The sequence below is a fragment of the Corapipo altera genome, unplaced genomic scaffold (assembly GCF_003945725.1).
Source record: "Corapipo altera isolate COAL_440 unplaced genomic scaffold, ASM394572v1 61411, whole genome shotgun sequence".
NCBI classification, from domain to species: Eukaryota; Metazoa; Chordata; class Aves; order Passeriformes; family Pipridae; genus Corapipo; species Corapipo altera.
Genome location: NW_020884875.1, coordinates 4,958,574 through 4,983,820, shown reverse-complemented (window position 1 = coordinate 4,983,820; position 25,247 = coordinate 4,958,574). Strand labels below are relative to the sequence as shown.

The 25,247-nt window shown below is 38.2% G+C and overlaps 1 protein-coding gene and 1 long non-coding RNA gene across 5 annotated transcripts in view; one reads left to right on the top strand and one right to left on the bottom strand.

Moving 5' to 3' along the window:
• ARL15 (ADP ribosylation factor like GTPase 15) overlaps window positions 1-25,247 on the top strand; it is a 276,210-nt gene that overhangs the window by 184,227 nt on the left and 66,736 nt on the right. Inside the window, exon 9 of one of the 4 annotated variants that reach the window (XM_027635362.1) lies at window positions 14,689-15,586. The exons of 2 other annotated variants lie outside the window; for them this stretch is intronic. In XM_027635362.1, coding sequence (XP_027491163.1) covers window positions 14,689-14,907 — 219 coding nt within the window. In that variant the 3' untranslated portion in view covers window positions 14,908-15,586. Of the gene's footprint in view, window positions 1-14,688; window positions 15,587-25,247 lie in introns of those variants that run through there. One more of the 4 variants, XM_027635364.1, reaches the window with a different exon arrangement.
• LOC113943508 lies at window positions 1,705-25,097 on the bottom strand. Its single transcript, XR_003526351.1, has 3 exons — window positions 25,062-25,097; window positions 19,318-19,405; window positions 1,705-1,945 (listed from the first exon to the last, which is right to left on the bottom strand). It is a non-coding gene; the product is annotated as an uncharacterized LOC113943508 (long non-coding RNA).

Genomic DNA, 25,247 nt, shown 5'->3' with positions numbered 1-25,247 from the left:
AATAAATTGCTTTATAGTAAAATTCCCATATTTAAATTTTTCAGCTGTACATACTATATTAAGGTTTAAAATATGGTTCACAAACAGAAAATGGTATAACTCATTATGAATCCTTTTAAGAAGGTGGGTTAAATGTATCCTCCTCTGTGTTTAGGAATTTTCTTTATAATCCACTTATTCATTCATATACTGTTCTCATACTTTGCCCTCTTCAAATGGGGTATTTCTGCCTCTTCCACAGCAGAGAACTCATGAGCCATCAGTTTTCAGCACAAGCAGAAAGTTGGAGAGTTTCCCAATGGAATGATGTGCCTTTCTAATGTTGTTTAGGTTCTCACCTCCTTGGGAAAGGTACAGACCCTTGCCTGTGTGTGTGTAGTACATGAAAAGTATTGTTGTGTCAGAAATGGGGAAAACCTGCAGGTTTTGGTGTTTACAGCGTGTGACCTGCCCTGGCTGGAGCACCCAGCACCTCCGTAGGGGGCCCTGCAGCTGTATGTGGCACAGGCAGCAGGGTCTGTCAGGCTTCCTCTACATGGAAACCCCTGTGCTGCATAGAGCCAACCATTGTTTTTGCCTGCCTTTTACATGAAGAAATATTTAGCCTCTGGTTTTGTTTGCAGAATAGTTTTGGGAAATGTATTGCTTGTATCTAAGAGCCGGTGTTAGCAGTAGGACAGTAATAGCCATTAATGACTAGGAAATTGTCAAAGAACAAAGCCTAGTAAGAGCCAAAATAGTAAAGAAATTGATCAATGTGGACATATTATCTGAACATGCTGACGCTCATAGTCAAAACAACATAGGCAACTATAATAGATTAAAACCGCTTTTTGTCTCTTTCTTCTTGAAAGACCAAACTTTTCTGTTACTGTGTTTGTGACTTTGCTTCAAGGACATAGGGCTAGACTTTACGGTTTGTTTAGCTATGAAGGGATGACAGACTAGGGGGGTGGTAAGGGGAGCTTAGTTTTGGAATGTAAATACATGTAGAGCTGTTCTCCTTTTGTTTAGCATCTCTTTAAACTAAGACAAAAAAAATCAGTGAATGAATGAATAGCAGCATGGTGAAATACCTAAATGTTTGAGTTAAAATTTTTGGATGTTTGAAATCCTATTTGGATCCTTTTCCCAGATCGCTGTGCATTCATATGCACTCAGCAGGAAACTTCATGGAGATGCACATTTGGGCAGAAGGTCTTTGGCGGTGCCTTTTTCTTAACTGGTGTCTTTTCTTCTTTTGAAGAAAGTAATGGCTTAAGTCTGACTGAAGAACAATCTTTTTTTGTATGTTCCTTATAAGAATTTACTTATGGTTCACAGATTTTACCCACCATCTATGTCTGCAGTCCTTTGGATTTAAAACAGCATATATCCCTCTGCAGACAACAGGAAACGCCAAATTAAAGACTTAATGACATACTGCTGAAAGAAGACAAAAGGTGACAAATTATAAAACAGCCAGCTAAACTTTTAAAAAAAAACACTGGAAAAAATCCCACATTCAAACAGCTTGAAAAGGATACGGATATTGTTACACTTGCAGACGTGTTAATAGAAATTAAACTGAATCATGCTGAATATAAACTTAAGCATTTAAAAAGAACTAACATGTTTTGAAAAATAGTATTTTCCTAGAACAGTGAAAATGGACTTCTGAGTTATTTTTAAAAAGTGAATAATTTAATGTGTTTTTACCTTGTTTTTATTGGATGTCTAAACCACAGACTCCATTTTTGTAATTGTGAACCCAGTGAAAATGTGACTTCTACTCTTAAAACATTATTAACCTCTGTTGCTGATGAAAGTGCAGTTGTGTTAATTTTCCCTTCAGTTGTCCGTTGGCTGTGTTCTCCAGACTGGCAGTCTCTGGCTTGATTTACTATGGGTGGAACATCCTTTGATCTCCTGTTGAGTTGGAGATGGTGGAAAAGAAGCAAGATAACTGAAAAAGAGAAGGGAGGGAGAGCCATAGAGATGAAAAGCAAAGTTACAAACCTTTCCTCTCCTCCGATCCTAGAGGCCTTGATCCTCTAATTTATTTAATCGTTTTAATGTTTACATCGTTTGATGGTAAATGTTTTATGTTTTAATATCCTCGATGCCATGAACTTTATTTTGGACCATAGCACTTAGTAACTTGAAAGGAAGTGCTGCTTTTAGTAAGGTAACAGCAAGAATGTGAACAATTTTCAATTGATAGATTTGAGAATACTTGTGTTACATTTACATCACCTACTGCTCCCAGTTTACCTTAAGGATTTATGCTTAAAGGTTTACCTATCCAGTAGCTTGCTGATACAATCCTGAAATCAGATCAGAGGGAATCTGCCAATAACTTCACAGTAAACAATCATCATGATAAGTCTCTGGTTCATCTTTTTATTCACGTACTCTGTGTTTTATATTCTTGCCACTGCGACTGCAAAACTTGAAATACACAGGACCCATTTGACTGATAAATGCTGTTGATGCCAAAGCACTGGGTTTTCTTGTTTGGTGGGGTTTTTTTTTGGTTTTGGTTTTGTTCTTGGGTCTTTTGGTGATTTGTTGCTGTTCTTTTTGTTTGGTTGCTTTGGTTGTGGGGTGGGTTTTTTTGTTTGGTATTTTTTTAGAATTTGGAAAAAAGGGAAGTGATTGCTTGGGGATTCCTAGTGGAATCTAACTGCATATTAAGAGGGAGAGAGAGAGCTCTTTATTCATGACTTCAGTTCTCATGAAAAGAAATGTTTAAATAGGAACATTTGCAGGCCTATGTGAACTGTTCTAACTCTGTTTATGATGATAAATTCCATTACTCACCTAATACTTAAACAAGCATCTTCATTCTCTGTGTATGCCTTTATGCTCAAAAGAAGCTTGATATATATATATTATGTTTTTAATATATAATTAGATATAAAAGACCCAGACATCTGCTAGTATGCTGAGGATATTCTGACTAGCTTTATCTCCTCTTTAGAAATTGTCTACATCCATCTGCTGTTTGTGCTGTTATGCATGCATTCTAAGTTCTGGGGCTGAGCCTCTGTTTCATATGTGCAATATCAATTGCAATGGGTACAAGTCAACAGCTGCGTATCAGATAATGCAATAAAACAAAATTAATGAGTGTGTGTGTGTGTCAGATGAGCTGCTGTGAATGTGCAGCACTAAGAAACATTGTGAGATGAGTGAAAGATAGAAGACCCACCAAGTCATATTTTGTCCTTGATAATGTGAGAAGCCAGTTTAATTTCTTTGTTTTAAAGCTGAACTGAAACATTTACCCCACCTTTTCCCATATGGAAAAAGAGTTTGCCATTGCAAAAGCACTCCGTTTTGACTTCTTCAGCAGTTAGAAACTTGACTGATTTTTAGTTGGGCTTGCCTTTATAAATTGTTCAAGTCCATTTGATGTTCGTCTTTTAATACATTGCTCTTCAAAATGTTTTTAAGCTGAAGCACTAACTAGTGTTTTTAAAAAATATATAAACAGTCAAACTGAAATCATAGTAATTTCTTGATTGTCTGTGCTCTTGAGGGTATTATTCAGCCAAGTTTGAAGAACTGAACAGCCACACTGTATTTATGTGCATCGTAGAAGAAATACACATTCGTGAACTCTCTTGGGCTGCAACTGAGTTGTAATAGATGTCTGCACAGCATATCATGTAGTGGGGCCCCAATCTCTAGTGGGATTTATAGATTCTACCATGATAAAAATAATAAAGGAGGATCTTCTTGAAAAGATAATGTAACCTCAGGGTGTTGCCTTTTTGTGCATGGATTTATATATATATATATATATGTATATATATACACACACATATATATACACACAGACACACTCAGCAATTCAGTTATTTGCAGTTCAGCCAAAATTTTTGTTTCAATACCTTTAAAACCATTGATTCCTCAACTGAAATAGAGGAAATGTTAAAATTGATAAAAATACTCCTAATTTAATTTCCAAAAAATGAAAAATAAAGATGAAGTATAGGAATTTAAATTTTTAAAAATGGATTGTTTCCTTTGTTCACATGATGGAAAATATTAATTCAGATGTTCTGTAGTGATTTGAAGTATGTGGTAGAACTGGAGCAGTGCTTGGAATATGATAATCCTGGAGAATAAATGAGTGATGACCAACAGTATCTAGCAAGTGAATTTTTAGTTTTAAAATGTAGCCACTCTCCTTTTATAGTTCTGCCAGAAAACAAAAACAAAGAAGCAAAAAATCAGTAATCTCAGATAGATCTGACACACTAGCTACAGCAAAGGAAGTTTCCTGATGATAAAGACTACCTTCTGACAGCAACAAGGAAAGGGCCATTAATCCCGCAAGAGGGAGACAGTGAATGTGACTGAGTTCGAGAAGCTTGGTTGGCATGGAGTGAAAGTGGAGAAGGAGTAATAGGATTAGGGCTGTTACTTCTTTAGGACTTTCCACCTTTCCATTTGTGGTTGGAGGAAGATGAGAGCCAGCTTTTGGCTCACCTGGGTTTTTCAGAAGCCTCTAACTCCTAAAATTAAACTTCATGGGTGTGGAGAACATCTTTTTGTTACATTTAGATGCAAGCAAATAGAAATAGTTTGTAGGTTCTGCTGAAAAACAAATAATAGTTACACCCAAAGCTAATTTTGTATTAAAGCAAAGTACATACTTTCTGAGCAAGTTCAGGTATAATATGCCAATCATACCAGCATAAAATTAGCTCTCTTTACAGCTATAGTTTCTCTTGATGCAAATATTATTTTAATCTTGGTTTAGACTTTGTGGAAAGTGCATGGTGGTTAGTCCTAAAAACTGTCCTGTGTTTATGGTCAGAAGCTGTCTACCCAGTGTGTTACAGCCACAACTTCAAAAGCCAGTTTGCAGGAACGGGAAACAGTGGTTTTACTCCTGTGCCACTTCAGCCTTGGGTCTGAACTGCAGAGCTGCCAAAATTACAAGTAATCATGGTAGTGTGAATCAAGGGGTTTGTTTCTTTATTCCTGAGAATGCCAGCAATTCTAGAAATTATGCTAGACAGTCAATTAAATTTCGACAGGCTATCAAACTATCATCAAAGGGCATCAAGTTTTAGTAAGATATAGTCAGAATTCTGCAGAAAATCCCTACAGACATCGAAGGAATGGTGCTGTGAAGAACAGACCTGCCACTGGCAATACTCCAGCCCTGCAGATGTGAGGTGGAGGAGGTTCTGCAGGATTAGGGGAGTGGAGAATACTCTGCATTCAGCCTGAAAACTCTGCCCTGGTTTAAAATCCTAGGTTGCTTAATATGGGTAGAAGGTGGCAGAAACTAAGAATGTTTCATAAAATTGTTTAGGCAAAAAGTAAAAGCAAAAGATGAAAACAACAAAAGTTGAACTGTGTCTGCAGCAACTTAGAAAGCAATTATAGTTCAGCCTACGTATAAAAGGGCTTTTCACTTCTTAAAAATGCCTAAATAAATAAATTTTTTAAAATCCATAATCTTAAAACTGGCCCCATGAAAACTGTCAAACTGTGATTTGAATGAGTGATTTTAATGATTGGTTTGCCATGTATTTTTGATGTCATTGAAACACAACTCTCTTGTGGTGCACTGGACATTTTAAAGTGGTTTATCAGTGTTATCTTGGCTACCACCGCTATTCTGCATTGAGCCAGTATGACTCTTCACCACTTCACTGAAATTTTGTAACCACTGAAATGTAATATAACACACCCATAGCTTGTCCGGTGCACTTCTAGAAATGGATAACCCAGTTCCTCACTGCCTTGTTTTATTTTTCTAGGGACATGGGGTGGTTTTGTGTTGGTTTTGGGTTTTTTTGTTTGGGTACCCTCCACCTTGGTGTTGGCCCTATGGCACACTAAGAAAGCAAAGTAAAAATCAAAACAAACAACTCCTCCCTTCATAAAAACCCCCTGCACCCATATTTTCTAATTAGAAAAAAATTATTTTAAATTTAAGAACTGCATTGTTTTATTATTAGAATGCAACTTATCTGGCTTTTCACGAGATTGCTTGCCCTCCAGTATGACACTTACTGCCTCTACTTACAGTGCCTTTTCCTTGTGATGGCCTGCTCATAGAGATGTTCCACTTAGCTGCCCTTCTTCTGGAAGTTCATACCCTGCTCTCTGACTGCTGCTTCTTGAAATTTGCCAGTTACACAGTTAGAGACATGAAGTAGCCATTTGTTACTTGCCTAGTGTCTCCTTCCTCTCTTTCCTCCCAGATGAGATGTTTTCCTCTTGTGTTTTCACCCTTAATATGTTTGTGTAGCACTTATCAAAACAGACCTAAACAATGTAATGGGTGTTATGTGTCAATGATAATCAAAGCCAGGGTGTTTAAACTGCTTTGCAAAAGTTTGCGTTTCTTCAGTATTCTGAGGTGTGTTTGGAAACAATTAGGTCTGTTTTTTTGCAGAGTAGGAACAGTTTTTCTTAGTCCACACTGAAAAATTCCAACGAAGGCAAGTTTTCTGTTGAGTGGTTTAAATAGTTCTGGGAAATGACAATCTAGATTAATTTTTCTACATTTGAACTTTGCTGTGAAATCATCTGAAAGATACTGTTACCGAAACATGATTAAATATCTAGTGTAATAGTCCTCAGACAATGCTGAGTTTAATAGCCAGGTTTGTATTATTGTCATGTCTCTACCAGGACAGAGGTTTCAGTCAGGGTTGGGGGGGGGGGGTTTGGAAGTGTTGTCATATGTAGTATGTATGTTTTGCTGAAACCATTTGCAAATAACTGCATCTGTTAGCTATTGGTGTCCTTGCTTAATAGGCAAGTTTAAAATAACTGCTTATACTTATGTGCTTCTGATTCTTTCTTTTGCAAAACAGATGAACCTCTGTATTCCAAGAATTGTTCCAAATCATATTTTCTGGCAGTGCTCTTACCTTTAACCATCGTATGAATTAAAATATGCTTTCCAGCTCTTGCCTAAGTTGTCAGAAAAAAAGTCTCTATAGAATTGACATGCATACGGTTTTTGCAATCTTTTTTTTTTTTAATTTTTTTTGAGCAATGTTAAATTTACTTGAGCAATATCTCTTGTTTTGACTAGTGGAAGATCTAAAAATACACTACTGTATTGACTGAACTAATTACATTTCAGTTCTAGCCACTACCATCTGGATCTCTCTCTTTCTGGTTACATTTTCATTGCACAGATTGCACGAGTGATTAGTACCATGAGCGGGTTGTCCAAATTTTGTTCTGGGTGTTAGCAGAAGCTCTGCAGAGCTGCATACAAGTTGCTGTGCCCTTTGTCTTCCTCTCTGAATACTGTGTTTCAGTCAGGGAGTTCCCAGGTCAGCAGGGATGTGGAGAAAGTGAGGAGGGTTCAGTGACAAGCTGACAGCGTAGCCAGGACCCACCTTCTTAGCAAGAGAGGCTTGCAAGGAAGCTGGGCTTCTCCAGTTTGGCAAAGAGAATGCTAAAACGCAACCAGAATAGTTGCTTACTTGAGATGCGGTTAGAAAGACAGTAAAATCAAACTCTTCTTGGTAGAGTCAGGTGACATAAGGAGTAATAGCTAGAAGTTGTGGCTTGGGTGGCTCCATCTGAACACTGGGAAGGAATCTTCCATGGGAGAGCATGGCTACACTTGGACAGAGGAGTTATGGAATCTCTCTTTAGAATTTTCGAGACTCATGGAGATAAAGCCACAGCTGACCTGCCAGGCTACGATGTTATTCCAGGCTCTTGCCTGAAGCCATACTGAGTGAACTACAAAGATCCTGTTTCCCTTTACTGGGGTTCCCTGATGCCCATGAGCAGAACCTGGGTGGGCTTCTCTGTTCTTTCTTCTGTTCCTAAGGTCATTTTCACAGTCTTTTCTGTCTCATTCTTGTAACATAGAGCTTTTTACTCTTAGCAGAATGTCTCAGGTGATAGCTTGTTAATAAACCACTGAAACTAGAGAGAAAATGGGATGGCATGACTATTCCCATCTATGAAAAGCAAAAGTCTTTTATTTACATACCTAATAAGGAGTGAGCTAGTATTGCTTCTGAAAAATGTATAGAAAGTTTTCAAAACATAGGAGGGTTTAAATTGTAGCAGCCCAAGTCACATGATTTATTGTAGAAAGTGTTCAAAAAGCAGTGATCCAAGGTCATGCAGACCACCAGTATTAGCAAAAATTATGACTTTCTTTTACTTGAACCCGCCAATAATTTAAGAACAAGCACATTTTGGGGGAGTCTCTCAACAATAAATAAGGTATGAAGCAGTGATGATCAGCTGTGAGCTATGTACTACAGTGAGGTATGAAAAATTCTCAAATAATTCCAGTGGTGCATGGGTTGAAAAGGTCAATGTAGATAGTTTAGATTACATACTGGATTTTAAAAAAATCTTCATTTTTTTTCCCATTTTTTTCCCTAAGCCCTGTCCTTGGTTGCTTTTTACTCATTTCCAAACTGCAAATTTCATTCCCAATAGTTGTACTAACACTGCTATTGGACCTGGACTGTAGAGATGTCTTTGCGGTAAACAGAACCACTGAAATTTTGCATCTTTTGATGTACCCTTCTGTCTTTTCAGAGTTGTTTGGTTTAGGGTGTCTCTGTGGTCCATTTTACCATGCAGCCACACTGTGCTGTAACATGGGAAGGGTAGAAACTTCTTCCAGTCATTCTGTTGCAGAACCTGGCAAGTGGGATACTCCCCAAGAAGAGAAAACTGCTTCCACACTGCTAACTTTCTATCCTGTTATACAGCCCAAATGTTTGTCAGTCAATGCTACATTAACATCTAATACCATTTTCTCCTCCAATTATTTTCCTTGTGTTTACAAAGAAAGGTTAAAACAGTTTTTTTATAGGTCTGTTTTCTCTGTTTAGCCATTGGGCCAAAGCAGCTTCTCTTTAAGAGGGATCAGAAAACAGTTTGCCAGTGATAGCATGAGGTTTATGACCTGCTCCATGGGGCATAATTAAACATGGAATTCAGCCCCTTCTTGCAGAATAACTTTGACACATCTGGTTTAAACAGTTTTAGTACAGTGAGGAGATAACTAGAAGTTTCTTCACATGGTAGATTAGTTTCAGATGAGGTATAGAATCCCCTCAAATTCAGGTTCACGTAAAAGGTACACCAATTGGACAGCCACCCAAGAAAAGTGCATATTCATCCACTGAATATGTTAAAGGTAGGCCTGCAGTGCAATAAAACAAGAAAGAAAAAACAAATGTCTTGTCACAGTCCCAGAAGGAAATGTAGGGTAATTGCCCAGAAAAGGAGAAGGACCAGTGCTGAATTCTTTTACAAAATCCCTATTCTTTCCTTGCTTTCTTTGCCAGAGCACCTCTGATCCAGTTTTATTCTGTATTCCCCTTCAGTATGTTCATGTTTTTACAGATATAGCACGTTTTATAGCACCCACTAAAGTTATCTGCTGTGAAATTTAATTATTTAAATACTTTGTCCTTTTGTTACCCTTTTCTAATATATTGCCAATACATATTGCTTTCTCATCAGATACTGATAGTCCCTTTAGTAGACTTTAATATTCTGTAAAATGGTGATGAACACACAATATGTCTTATAGGTAGTCAAGTACGAAGTAGTTGTTTCAGCACTTTGCTCTCAAATAGAAAAATAGAGTTTGTGTCTGCTTAATATTCACAAGGCTATCCCAGTGTTTAAGGCATGTTAGATAGCTCTCTGAACATTTAGACATAGTATTGCTGCATACATTTTAGGAAAATATTTTTACTAATTTTGAGCAATAGTTAAGATATGGGGGAGAGGTTTAGTAATATATGTGCACATTAAGGGAGTATTGTGAAGGCCTTGTGATGTCTTAACAAGAACTTTTATTTGTGTTTAAAGGTAGGAGACCTGCTCTGAATAGCTGGAAGTTATTCAGTCTCTTGTAAATAAAGGATAGCCCATCATCAGGAAGATTAATTTTTCTGTAAATTGTTTCTAGTTCATATTTTACTGGTTAAGCAATCTTCAGTTGTATGTTTTGTCAAAGAAGACTGGTTGAGAGTCTGAGAAATACGATATTTAGGTGGCCTGTTGTAAAAATCTGCGAAGTAGCTCAAGAAATGTCTCTCTGCACAGAGTGCAGAAATGTAGTAGTTCTTGACCAATCTTTGTGAGGAAATTGATATAAAATACTTTGAACTAATTAAGTGTGCTATCAAGATGCTTTGTTCTGCTGTCTCTGTGGAGGTAGGGTATGGAGATCTGTGCAACAGCAAAGGCACAATGTTTATTGATATGTTAGAAACCATGGAAGTGCCTTGAAATGGTCACATAGGAATTAGGGCTTCTTCCTCCCCAAAACTTGATGGGATCAATAGCCAAACTGAAGTGCATCTACACCAATGCACACAACATGGGCAACAAACAGGAGAATCTGGAAGCCTTTGCACAGCACAGAAATCATGGCATAGTTGCCATCATGGAAACATGGTGGGAAGACTCTCACAACTGGAATACTGAGAGGGCTATAAACCCTTCAGAAGGGATTGGCAAGGAAGGAGAGGCAGTGGGGTATCCTAAAGGGGGAAGGCTAACAAAGCAGACACCATGGTGGGAGTCTGTTATAGGCTGCCCAACCAGGATGAAGAGGCAGATGAAATATTCTGTAAGCAGCTGGGAGAAGTCTCAGAATCTGGCCCTTATTATTGTGGAGAACTTCCACTTACCACATATCTGCTGGATATTCAATACAGTGGAGAGGAAACAGCCTAGGAGGTTCCTGGAGTGTGTGGAAGACAACTTCACACAAGTTGGTGTATGAGCCCCTGAGGGAAGATGCCCCGCAGGACCTGCTATTTTTGAACAGAGAAGGACTGGTGGGTGGTGACATGGTCACAGGCCATCTTGGGCACGGTGATCATGTAATTGAAGAGTTTTTGATTCTCGGACGTTTTGGGGGGGGGGGGGGGGGAGTTCAGCAGAACTGCCACCCTGGGCTTCCAGAGGACAGTTTTAGGCCTGTCTAGGGGCCTAGTTGACAGAGTCCTTTGGGAAACAATCCTGAAGGGCAAAGAAGTCAAGGAAGACTGGACATTGTTCAAGGAGGAAATCTTAAAGATACAGGAGCAGGCCATCCCCATGTGCCAAAAGAAGAATCAGCAGGGAAGAAGACCAGACTGGCTGAACAGAGAGCTTGGGCTGAAACTTGGGGAAAAAGAGTTTATGACCTTTGGAAGATGGAGCAGAAAACTGAGGAATCCTACAAGGATGTTGTAAGGTTATGCAGGGAGAAAATTAAAAAGGCCAAAGCCCAACCAGAACTTAATCTAGCTACTGACATAAAAGGCAGTTAAAATGTTTCTATAAATACATTAGCAACCAAAAGAGGACTAAGGAGAATCTCCATCCTTTATTGTATGCAGAGGGGAAAACATGGTAACAAAGGGTGAGGAAAAGGCTGAGGTACTTAACGCCTTCTTTGCCTCAGTCTTTAATAGGAAGACCAGCTGTTCAATCAAAACTATGAGACCAGATGGGATCCACCCAAGAAAGCTGGGGGAGCTGGTGGAAATGCTCACCAAACCACTTTGCATCGTTTACCAGCAGTTCTGGTTAATCTGCTAAATGAGACAACCTCCCCAGAAGCTGGTAAATGTGGTGCCGATCTACAACAAGGGCCAGAAGGAGGATGCAGGTGACTACAGGCCTGTCAGCCTGACCTCAGTACTAGGGAGATCATGGAGCAGATCCTTTTGAGTGCCATCCCATGGCACATACAGGACAACCAGGGATCAGGCCCAGCCAGCAGGGTTTAGGAAAGGCAGGTCCTGCCTGACTAACCTGATCTCCTTTTATGATCAGGTGACCTGCCTAGTGGATTAGGGAAAGCCTGTGGATCCTGTCTACCTGCACTTCATTAAAGCCTTTGACATGGTTTCCCATGACATTCTTCTGGAGAAACTGGCTGCTCATGGTTTGGATGGTTGCACTATCTGCTGGGTAAAAAACTATCTGGATGGCTGGGCCCTGAAAGTAGTTGTGTTACATCCAGTTGGTTACATCCAGTTAGTTGCTAGTGGTGTTCCCCAGGGCTCAGCATCGGGGCTAGTCCTGTTTAACTTCTTTATCAATGGTCTGGACAAGGGAATTGAGTGCACTTGCAAGTCAGTTTGCAGAGGACACAAAGCTGGGTGGGACCGCTGATCTGCTGGAAAGTTAGAAGGATCTGTGGAGTGGTGTAGACAATCTGGATCAAGGGCTGAGGGCAATGGTCTGATGTTTCATAAGGCCAAGTGCCAGGTCCTGCACTTCAGTCACAACAACCTCAGGCAGCACTACAGGCTTGGTACAGAGTGTCTGGAATGCCACTGGAGATAGTGGTCGACAGCTGCTGAACATGAGCCTGCAGTATGCCCAGGTGGCCAAGAAGGCCAATGGCATCCTGGCTTGGATCAGCCACAGTGTAGCCAGAAGAACCGTGGAAGTGATTGTCCCTCTGTACTGAGCACTGGTGAGGCTGCACTTCAAATCCTGTGTCTGCTTCTGGGCCCCTCATGACAAGAAAGACATGGAGGTGCTGGAGCAAGTCCAGAGAAGGCCGATGGAGCTGGGGAAGGGTCTAGAATACAAGTCTGATAAGGAATGGCTGAGGAAGGTGGTTTAACGTGAAGCAAATGAGGCTTAGGGGTGACCTCACTCTCCACAACTACTTGAAAGGATGAAGTGTAATGTGGAAGTTGACCTATTCTCCCAGGCAACTAGTGACAGGATGACAGGAAATGCCCTCAAGTTGTGCCAGGGGGAGGTTTAGATTGGATATTAGGAAAAATTTCTTCACTGAAGTGAAGAAATTGTCAAGCACCAGAAAAGTGGTCCAGAGTGGTGGACTTGACAGCAAGTGGTTGGACAGGTTAGTGGTTGGACTCAATGCTCCTAAAGGTCTTTTCCAACCTAAATAATTTTGTAATTTTTAAATTTAGTTGAGTCTGTGCACAGTTTAAGTCAGTGTAGGTGGTCTCAGTAAAGCCGTTTCAGATGCGGGAAAGGGGTAGTGTTTTCATTTCCTTGTGCTGTATGTAGAGTACCATGGTTCAAGTTAAACTATTTCCTAAAGAATTGGAACACAAGGAAGTTAGTTATTAGCAAATTAATTCAACCAGGCTCCTGTTGTAAATCTTTTACTCTCTAGAGAGGATACATTTTGTTAAAATAAAATAATAAAAAAGAAGTAAAATAGAGAAGTAAAGTAGAAATGTGGAAATGGGTTGTTCTATTATGTAATTAAGTAGCTGACTTCTTTTTATGATAATACATTTGGGTGGTCTGTTCTTGAAACATTTGATTTGTTAGGAAACATTACCATTTCCGCAAGTAATCTCTAAGTCCTAAATATTTTGAAAACAAATTTGCGTTGCAGTATTTCATCAGTGCATTACTCATCAGTTAAACTCTCTAAACTGCTGTCACTTGGCATTGGAGAGGGCTTCCAGGTTTTTTTCTATCAGCAAAAACTTCTGTAAATTATAATGTTGCTTGGCAGGGTGTAAAGAAAAAACACTAGAAAACCAGATGATTTAAGAAAATAAATGGGAAGACTTGAATCTCATTTTGCTTTTCCTTGGAAAAAGAAGTCTCTCTAGTTTATGAAACATAGAAAGTTTGAAACTGCCTTCAACCACAGTGTTTGTTTAGGTGTGGTGACCCTTTTGTATCCTTGTTGTAGTTTCCTCTCAATCAGCACAATTCTGATTGTCCCCACTGGACACTGAGGAGATTTAGTGGCTTGCTTGCTGCAAGGAACCTCAATGATTTTGAGGTTAGGCATGCTGCCACTGAGACTAGCATCATTTTAACTGCCAGTAGTAGTAAACTGCTGACTTTTTCAGATTAAAAAAAAAAGCATTTTGAATATATTTAAATATTATGCTAATGTTCATAAAAACTAATAGGTCAAATAACATTACTGTAACCTAAGCAATCTGTCCAAAACTGATTTTTGTAGAGTCAGCCTACTGTTAAGTTACACATTCTGTGCACAAATGTTTAAACTTCAGGTACCAGCAGGAAACAGCTAATGCACTAGATACTTCCTATAGTTTATAGTTGGTGAAGGCTCAATATTAAAGTGTTTCTGTGATACAGTTGATGAAAGCAGTCTGTGATGATTTTTCCCAAGCCTGATTTGCAACACTTTCTTTGCTTTTCTAACTCTGTAAACATCTGTAGAATCAATTTTTGCAAAAGAAATATACTTATGGAAACCCAACTGGCCTTTTTAAAAAATACTAAGAGAAGCAAAAATAAAACCAGATTCAAATTATATTTATTTGCTTATAGTTTTTAAATATCAGCATTCTTAGTTTATTTTCCATATGGTTCCACTGCTATTAAGTTACAGGTTTGGTTATAAAACAAAAATCATGATTAGAATTGAAGTCATCTGATGCTTGAGTTATTAGGAAATTTAGGACACTGTTACATTTCCTTCTTTAAGACATTCAGGAATCATTATGCTATCATCCCTTTATTCCAAACAAGAGTGAAAGTGGGATGTGAAACGAGAGCCCTTTGCTTCCCTCACTTTTAATCTGTGCATACTGCTACAAGCAACAGCTAAGCTCCGTGGTGTGGGTAGTTAAATGCTGTGTCTGTGTCCTCAAAATGGGGATATAGTCCCTCACACATGATGCCTGAGCTCAGGCAGTAGATAAGACCTGACAAGAGCATTTAGAAAGCTATGATTATACATTTTGTTCACAGGTGGGAGCTCTGCTCAAGAGAAGAGTGTCTCTGGGGAAAGAGCAAACCCCTCTCCTGCTGTGGCTCAGAGGCATGCTGATGCCTCTTGCTTATGCTCAAGTTTCTGCTGACTGTCTAGACAGTTTCCATTTGGTAACTCTGCTTTTGTTTCTTATGATGCACTGTGTCTGCAAAGACCATGCTCATCTCCGACAAGAACATTCTCTGTGGCTTGATTAAGTCAAAGTGATCAAAAACTGTAGAGGCAGGTTTTCCCTATAAGGTTTGTCTCAAGTCTGTAATCAAATGCCTTCATCAAGTTGTTCATAATCCTTGAAGTTAGAGGAATAAAGGTTTTGATTTAGATAGGAAGATCAGACACTGCACAGCTCCTAATATTCGTAATAATTTTGCCTGTTCTGAGGAGAAAAAATGCCAGTGCTGGGAGCTTGGTAACTCTTTAACTCTATGATTTCTCAAGCCAGTACAACTTGAGTGTGTGCACTGTGCATTTACTGTTGAAGATCCTTGTTGAAGATAACTATTTAAAAAAAAAAAAACCAGAAATGTTGACAGTAAAACAACTCCCCCCTCTGAAAACTCCCTCACAATATGAATGATTCTTGACTGATATCTCTGGAAGCGGGCAATAAAGTAATTACCAACAGTTCAAGAAATTATAACTCTTGGAGATAGGAGCAAATGGAGAAATATTGGTCCTTTGTGAAACAAAGGTTATGCTTTAACCGCTGCAGACTCTTGACTTCATTTTTCTAAAATCCTGGACTCAGAGGTCTCCAGATATGGATGCTTATTATAACTTACTTTATAAATGATACTATTAATTTGCCTTTAAAAATTAAATTTTTTACAATAGCAGATAGATCTTCATAGCTCCCTGGTACCAAGAAAAGATAGTGAGTTTGTTGTAGCGAGAAAGGGCCATCCATGTTACTGTCTTCAACTTAAAAATATAATTGCAACAATCAAAATGAAAATGGAGCCAAGTCAGGTTTTGTGTGGACCAGGCATAACCTGTTTTAGAAATTACCCCACAAAACACTGATTACTGGCCCTGAACTGCAATGACATATCCAGCGATGCAAATACCCCTCTTTATTTCTGGAGCAAAGTAAAATTTACTGGTGCAATTTACTGATGAAGACTAACCTTTTCTTTGAGCTGTCATAAGCTGGAGCTTATGCAATTAACTACTCTATCTTGCTCAAATGAATGTATAATGACAGTAGAAACATCTTCAGCACAGTAACTTATATACAGCTACAACTGTTAAGCAAGAAGATATCTCATTTCCCTTGTTCCATTTATATCTGAGGTTTGAAAAAGGAAGGCATTTTTACCTAAATCAAGTGCTGTGAAGGAGTTTGAGAGGTCATATTCAAGCATTATAGCCTTACATCCTTAAAATGTTTTGTTATTCTTCCTATGATATCTTGAATCTAGATAAAATAGTATAATTTATAGAAGTGTAAGTTCCCTGGTCCTGTTTTGGATCATTAATAATGATTTATTTTTTTTTTAATTCTAAAATATACATTATTAACATTTTTAGTGTATTTTAATATCATCTGTTTTAATCATACGTCATGTAATTATGTATGAAATTCTTCAAATACACATTTTCTTCATGATGTGCACTAGAGTTTGCTGTGATTATATAACTAAGATCATTTTAGAAACTTAATGCATTTTCTCTTACAATAGAGTTGCATAGAAATATTTATATTTGGATCAGGTCATTTTTATATGCCATACAAATGTGTAAATATGAGTAGATGTGGAACAACATTGTGTATGGGCAGTATTGCTTCCTAAGCAGATAATGACAAGGTTTTACCACATGCTGCACTGGAGCAGTGATCTCTTTGGTGACCTGAACATGTAAAATAATGCAAGACTACTACATGAATTTCAATCTCTCATATTCACTCAGCTCTTATGTGGCTCTGTCAAAGTCTCTTCGAGTGCTTGGTTGAGGACAGCAGCCCTCCAACTGGACTGTGCTCAGTCTGTGGATGTGTGAGTAATGTGGGGGTGTTTGCCAGAGGGAGGGTCTGCAGAGATGCTCTTGGGGAGAGAGGGTTCACTAGTGACCAGAAATATATTAAAACTGCAATGCCATGCTCTCCCTCCCTCTTACCACTTTTCAAAGTCAAATTGTGAATACAGAGGGGTAAACTGGGCCTTGTGTCCTTAGACCAGAATGGCATCATGTCTACAAGCTCACTGACATACTGTTCAGAAATTGGTTTGCGTTGTGCATTGTGTGGCACCTGCACCTGCATTTTCAATGAGAGGGACATATCTAATGAATGAGTAGTAATGCATTTGCTCAATGCAGGAAAACAAAATGTGGTTTCAGACAAAACTTGTTAGCTTAGTTTCATCTTAGCTAATGGGAGTAAGCATCATTCTGTGACCTGCTTCTCATTTTCAGGGACAGACTGCTCTGAAGGCTTTGTCAGGTAGCTCAGTGGGTGTTTGCCTTTATTGTTCAAAAAACTGGAAAAATTAGTTTTATTTGGGGGAAATATGTTCCGATCAATTATAAAACTCCCGACTGTGGACTAGTGCCTGGATACTGTTGAACACCATATATGAAACAGCACTGTATCTCTCATAAAGACCTTTTGTATAGCAAGGCATGTAGCGAAGGTTTAAGCAGACATGTAAGTAAATCCCTCCCATAAAAAGATATTGTGTTGTATTGTATATGACCTGTAGCCCAAGACAATTTTATGAACTGCTTATCCAGTGCCATCCCAACCCTACTCCGCTGTCTGGTACCAGTACTCATTATAAATCATCAGTGTTTCTCTCTTTGTCCTAATCTTTTCCTGCTCTAGTTACATTCTATTTTATTCTAATCCTTAAATTAATAAAAAAAAAAATTTTTTTAAGGAGTCCTTTTTTTTTTTTTACTGAGTGTTTACCCTGATTTTAAGGATAGTTAGGGTAAGAGAACTGCTGCAAGAACCATCTGTCTGGACTTAATAAATGGCCAGGAGGGTGTCTGTCTGGATGATCTGCATTTAAATTGTGTCATCTTATCCTCATTATCTTTTTGTGTAATTGTCTGGCAATTTTTCTGAAGGATTCCTTTAGCATAAATCACAGTGTATGATTTCTGATACCTCATTTTTATCCATGTGGCTTAAACAAGAAATATATTAAATTTGGTCCTTAAAGTCCTCTTGGGTCATTCTTTTTTGTACCATTATGATTTAAATCCCTTTCTCCCTCTCCTCTTTTTTTCATTCCTGGATTATTTGTTCGCTGGAAAGAACTGATGCCTGAAACTTACAGGGGGTGTATGTTCCCCAGGCTTTCAAAGTGTATTAATGTGGTTTTTTTCTCATGTAATCTAATGATGGTGGCATTTTTAATCAGTTTTGAAGGACCATTCTGAAACAGCCTGTGAAATTTGAAAAATACTCCAAGAGGAGCTGTCTGACTAGGTCTGAGACACTCATTAACAAACATCCATAAATTCATAATTGCAGACTGGCTTCCTTGTTTACCATTTTTCTTTCATAAGGACAATGAGACATGACAGCTACTCCCAGGGGATTACTGCACTTATCGGCTGGTTGATGTCACTCTGCCTTTAGACCTACATCGTGCAGAGCAACCAAGGGAATCACTGATCTCCCTCAAATGTGCTACCTGTCACATCTTATTGTCTTAAAACAGACCCATCTGATTACTGAAATGGAGAAATATTTGTGTGTGAAGGTTTAAGCTCATCTTAAAAAGACTGCCTCCACTTCTGTAACAGACCCAAAATTGAGATAAAGTTTAAATTAAAGACATAGAAAAAACGTTTTGGTTTTAAAGATTTTGTTTGTGAATCTTCATTCCTTTATGTTGGTGCTGGGAAAAAAAGCACCAAACTGTGACTTTCAAGTAGATGTAGGTCTTCCACTCTAACAGAACTCTTCTTATTATATATTTGTTGCTCAATTTCTACTGAAAATTAAAGTTCTGCTGTTCAACCAGTAATTTTTCAAGATGAAATGAAAACTCAGTTTAAGACTTTCTCAGATTTAACTTGTTTGTGGTCAGAATTTGGTCAGAATTTTGTAAACGCAATGACTTTTTTGACCTTTATATTAATTTGCTTTTTAACATTTATTATGATTATTAAATAAAGACTGGTTTTGTATTATAAATTCTTTGGTCTGATCTGGATGTCCCTAGATACTTTTCAGTTGGCTGCTGTGTTCTGGAATTGGACTGAATTTTAAACTGATGTTTGGATCTGCTCAACTGTGCCGCTTAAACTCCAATTGTCATTTTTGGACTAAAAGAGCAAGCAGAATTTTTCCCCGAAGGTTTGGATATGTTCATCATTCAGCCTTAAAACTGTTAAGCTTGCAAACAGTTTGAACTTGATTATTCTTCTGCAGAACTGTGTCTTCCAAAAAAAATTAATGGCAAAAATGGTTTTGAATTTTTCTGGGAACAGATTTGGGCTCTTACAACCTCCTTTCATGTGCTCGGCTTTCTGAAATTGTCTCAGAATTGGTATTGCTCATGTATTTGCAATGATGCTTTGGTCTTTGGGCCACATGGCTGGTTAGTCCACCAGTATGGCTCTACCAACAAAGAGCAGGTTTAGCTACCCACCTGTGAGGATCCCAGCTGTGCCAGGAACCCCCAGTGCGGTGACAGAGACCATCCCTCAGCAGCCCATCTCAGGAGGTGTAGCTGAAGGCTTCCCTTAGCAGAAGAGGATCAAAATTTCTTGTGTTCCAAGCTGTCTTCGGCTTGATCAGTAATTTGATGAACACTCATTACTTCCCTGACTCAGAAAGAATGAGCATCCTGCTCTGGAAGGCTGAGATTTGTCAAGTTTCTTGCTCTGAGAATCATGAAATTGTATATTAATGACTCCGAATGCACTTGGTCTTAGTGCTGCTTGCCCTCTCCACATTACAGTCTCACTTGCTCTCTGTAGCTCCCATCAACCTGGACACGTTTTTTTGGGAAGTGGTTTCTTTTCCTTGTCAGCTGCATTAGTGTGTGAGGCTGTGATACCTGTGCAGCTGGAGGAGGTGTGTGTGACCCCTAGGGCCCTGTATGTGGGCACCCTGCTGGGACATTGTTTCCCATGCCAACCCCCAAGCACCCATCACATCCCTTCCCACCTTGTCATCAGTCAGGTGCACCATGCACATCCTTTCCCACAGAAGCTTGTCTGTCACTGGCTCTGATCAATCAACTTCTTTACAAGGTTTGCAAATTCTACATTGATCCTTGCACAAGTACCTAGTATCCCCCTCCCAAATTTCAAATGCTGGATCACTGAAATAGAAATAAAAAACCCCAAACCTTATCACTGATACCAGAGGCAGTTACTTGGACTAGTTTCTGAATATTTACTTTTATTGCTAATTTATTAATCAGTAAATTATTAGTTAGTAGTTAGTAAGATGACACATCCTAGTTGTCTGTGTTCAACACCTCACAAATTTCAGGAAGACAGCAACCTTTGTCTGTGATATTGTAAGCCATTCCAGCTCCATTTTTAATTACATGAAGCTGGCTTCTACCATGAGAAGATGTAATTGTACAAAGACACAAAATATCTCCATAATTACTAGTTTTATGAAGTACTTGAAAATGGTGAGAGGGAGCATATTGCAAATCTCTAAAAATAAATAGTTTGTAAAGTCATAATCATTATAAAACAGATTTACTCGAGAAGACAGTATTACACATGTTAAGGGTAGTCTGTCACTTACAGTGTGTAGTACATATGTGAGTTGAAAAAACAAGCCAGTAAGAGCTGTATTAGTGATGGGTTTTATTTCTGTTCTGTCATTTCAATGGACGTAAAATTGTGACAATTAAAAAGGAACTTATAATATTTTAAAAAAATTAATCCTGAAAACATTTTTTAAAGAAAGCCTAGTTTTTAAAAGCATGAACCTATTTGTATTTTGTGAAAACAAAATAGAAGAATCTCCTTCATCATTAAGTCATCTCTTATTTTGACCACCCCACCAATTCTGTTTTACTTTTTCTTTCGTTATTTTTTAAACTTTAAATTCTATTGCTGGCTGTATTGGAAAACTACTAAAATACTATCATTTTCCAGATAATGTTCGTAACTTTTTGGCATGTGTTCCTTCTTTCAAACCCCTCAGGATAATCTGCAACTCCACAAAAACATGAGTCAAATACATTACAAATTTCCCTTAGAGAATCAACATCTTTTCCAGCTGCTTGGATAGTCTGTCTAAAACCTGACCAGACCTCTCATCTCCTAGTATTGTTTTGGGGGCTTTTATTTTTTTGACTTTGATTTGTTCAATGTCATAATTTCTAAACTGAGCCAATAATTTCAGTCTCTTTGGTTTTCTTTACAATACTGAACAATAGAATGATCTGTTATCCAAAGAAAGTTGCATTGTTTTCCACTGTTTCTGTTCACTAATGCAAAATTTCTTACCCATGTCAATGAAACCTCTTTTAAAATCCTCCCGAGGCAGTTTCATATATTATTTATGGATTATAGTATACCTCAACCATATTTCTAAATAGACTTCTTCTTGTTTTGGTGCATTTCAGATAGGTGCACAGAAATTATGAGGGCCACATAAAGCTCTTGGTAAATGTTCCATTTTAAATATGGTTCTGGCAACTGGGTAACTTGCTTTTGTAAAAAAAAAAAAAAAAAGAGGAAAAATTATCCATTTGTAATCATTCCAGTTAATTCCTTGTGTATTTTGTCTGGCAAGGTAGTGTAAATCTAATTGTAATAGCGTTAAAAATTGGCAAGTTACCTAGTAAGCAGCCTAAGGTGGGAATTGGGCCTCAAAAGTTTTCCATATCAATTAGCAGAAATAAGTTTAACCCCCAGCCTGTGCAACTGTCACCATTTGTTTTCTTCTAACCTTTAATAAACCTTCATTGACTATGGAAAAAGTGAATTGTGTTAAGAAACTCCAGAGTTGGACCAGTTAGTATCTGTGAACAGTAATATCTCTTACTCTACTTTTAATGTGTTGCTTGCAAGGGGAAGAAAGCAAAGGAAGTTATAACCATAGTAACACTATGTCCCAAATCTCACAATGTATTAGATCATACTTATAAAGTGCTATATTAAATATGATAGCTGGCGATCAGGAAAGTGTTTGTCACTTTTGTTGCCCAGGTCTCTCTCAATGGAGGCACTAATTGTGTGGTTTTATGCTCAGTGATGGATGTCAACTGCTAGCTCCTCATGAACATGGAACTAACACAATTGTGGCTCTTTGATGGTAACGGCCGCAAACTGGTCCGGCGTTTTAACAGGCGGGGTGTCTTGCAGTTGTAGGACATGATGCTGCTCTGCTGGCAGCCCTGCTGAGGATCCCAGTCCTATGCCTGGCCCTACTGTGAAGACCTTGATCTGTCCTGTTAGTACTGGGTTGCTGCTGGTACATGCTTCTTCTCTGTCTCTGACTGCTGACCTTTTTCAGCAGCTGAGCAGGGGGAGCTTGTCCCACTGCCACAGCTCACTCTTCTTACTCTGCCTGCCTCCCTACTCCAGAATTCCCTCACAGTGTCCCTGCTGCAAGTTAGCACCCATCACATAACCCGTGTGGTTGCTCACTACTCCCATTCCATCCGTAGGCTTAAAAAAATTTGCAGAAATAATTTAAAAGGTGTGTTACTGATGTTGACACTAGCTCAGACCATTCTAACTGAACCAAATAAGCAAATAATTACTCAAGCAATTATGCTAATGTATTGTAGGGAGAGGAGACCTCTGACATGCCAGGGAAAGTTGCTGACAGGTGACGATGACAGCCACGTTAATGATTTGGTTATATATGGCACAGTCACTGGCCCATGCATGGCATTGGGCTGCCTTCTGCAGCCCCCAGCACCACAGAGTGCTCGCCAGCTGGGGAGGGTTCTCTGTAGGTGCTGCATTCAACCACAGTTCACCATACTAGGAAGTTCAGCAGCTTTCAGTTTTTGTCCATTGTCTTTCAGAGGTATTTAAAGACTTGACACCTATGCTCAAATAAACTTAAAAAGAAAAAGACAAACCCAAAACTTCTGCAGAAAAAAAAGACTGGCAAACTGTAATGAATCCTTTCCCTTGCCTTCCTTGTCCACACATAACACACTTGCTTTTGCATCATCTGTTGGTAACTCAGCAACACTTGGGAGTGAGTTTGAGAACTGCATAGGAGACACTCCGTAGTACCCATGCTCTCTGAGATGCACTATATCCCGTAATTGAAATGTGCTATGAAATCTGTGTCTGTGTGTGTAGTTTGAGTTAGAGACACGAAAGCAAACATAATTTTCCAAATGAAAAGCTGTTTTGGGGAGAACTTTTTGTATTGCTAGGGAGTCTGAGATGAACATGGTCAGTGGGCCTGAACAGAGTGAACATTAATACTTACCTTCTGCTAAAAACTGTAATGTGAAGATATCCTCATGATACTCTTTGCATGTATGTAGAATTATGTGTGGATCTGATATAGTGGGTGTTGTGATTCTAAAATGAAGTATAGAATGAGTATTGCATACAGTGAAAATTTGAACCTCCTTGTCAATCTAGGCTCCCCAAATTAGTCCAGTGACTACTCTGTGAATTTAGGAGGTCTAATAAAATTTTATTTAGTGCTATTCACGTGGGGATTAAGGCTTAATTATTATTTATGATATTCTTTAAAAATAGCCTTACCTTGATGGTGTTTCAAAGAAGTATGAAAATCCTTAGGACCAAATATCCTGCAGTGGGGAAACTGTTTGGTTAAGGTGAAGAAGTCATGGTATTGACGTGTTTGTAAGTAAGTGAATGCTTGCTATTTGATAAGACTTTGAACTAGAAAAAAATATTGTGGTAACTGTTTTATAGAATAGGTGTTCTCTGGGTCTTTGATCTGTGAAAGGCTATTTGATAGAGGCTTTAGCATTTGCAACTCTGATTGTGAAAATGTTCCTGTTTTTTGAATCTAACTGATTTACTGAGCCATAAGTTAATATTAATATTTCTCATTATAAAGGCTGCATTTAGCTTCTGGCAGTATGCAGAAGTCATTATTGTCACATGTTTCTAGTTTCTGAAAATTAATGTTTTTAAGATAAACATGGAAAAAACCCACTCTGGACACTTCATTAACAGGAAAGTAGTTGAAGTTCTGCCATAAGCACTTATGAAAAACTGTATAATAGTGTTTGGCCCCACATAATTTCCTGGGGAATTCAGATCCTTGAATAAGTAATACTAGTTTTATAATATTCTATGACAGAGCATGTTTGTTATGTAAACATAGTTACTAAAGATACTAGAACAGATGTGTTTAATACTATAAATTGATCTTACTTGAGCATAAAAGTGACTGAAGTCCATTTGAATACTTTTTAATACAGCTAATGCTTATGCCAAAAGTGCAGAATTTATCTGAATCTTTGACCTTTATTAAGCCTTTTTGTCTTGAGTATACATTTCTGAACTGTGTTTCAAGTTGCAAACTGTTTGCTTTAGAAAATCAGCCCATAAACTTTTCTTAACGTATAATTGAATCTATTCTTCAGTGCAGAAGAACAATAATGCTAGGTGAGCACTGATCGAGAGTGGGTATGTTTCTTGTGTCATCTTTTAAGGAACCTGAATTTTCACATTTTCACTATGTCATCCTCAGTTCTATGGACCATTATGTGTGAGACACATTCTGAAAGAAATTGTTGATATAATGGCACTTGGCACAAGGACCAGGCAAAAATGAAGCTATGAACACATTGTCAAACTTCCACTAAAATTGTTGCTGTTACCCTTAACTCTTGTTGATGAGGAATTGTCTCCTCTCCTGTTAGGAGAATGGTGATGCTGTCTAAGGTTCAATATAAGTCTCTGTTGTCTGCTACCCCCACAACTTCTTGAGATTGTAACTACTAGATAGTTCCTTATCTTTGTATCTGTATTTTGGAGATTCCTTATTGCTATTGTGGGGACTTGAGCTTGCCTATGTTTATGTAGGCACATTCTCTTGGTCAATGGCTATTATCTTTGACCATAGCATCTGACTGATTTTAAAGATGAAACATAAATCTATGTTTCTAGTACAAACTCCTTTTGGTTCCTATGACCTACAAAGAAATGGATTAAAGATGAAACAATATCAAATATGTTTTAAATTATTAATTATTAAAATCAAGATAAATCTGTGTTTAACACTCTTAAGATAATACTTGTAACTATTATAAGAAAAGACTGTCAACTATTTGGTTAATGAGACTTTTTAATAGATTGATTAGGCAACTACAGAACCTTGTGTCAGTCTGTGCTCTAAGTGTGCAGCTTCTGTGCTATAGTAGCTGTAAACATGTTAATGGTAGATGTCTTTTTGGTTGAGTTGTTACACCTACCATATACTAGCTCTTCTTTCATCTCGACTGTCACATTTGGGTACAATGGCTAAGAAACTTGGATTGCTTTGCTCTTGCATAAACTTGAAAAAGTTCCTCAAATTATTATGTCAAAACAGTTCTTTCTTTGAAAAAGGAAAGAAACCTCTTGTTGCAACTGAAATATGTTGTGTGAACCTGTT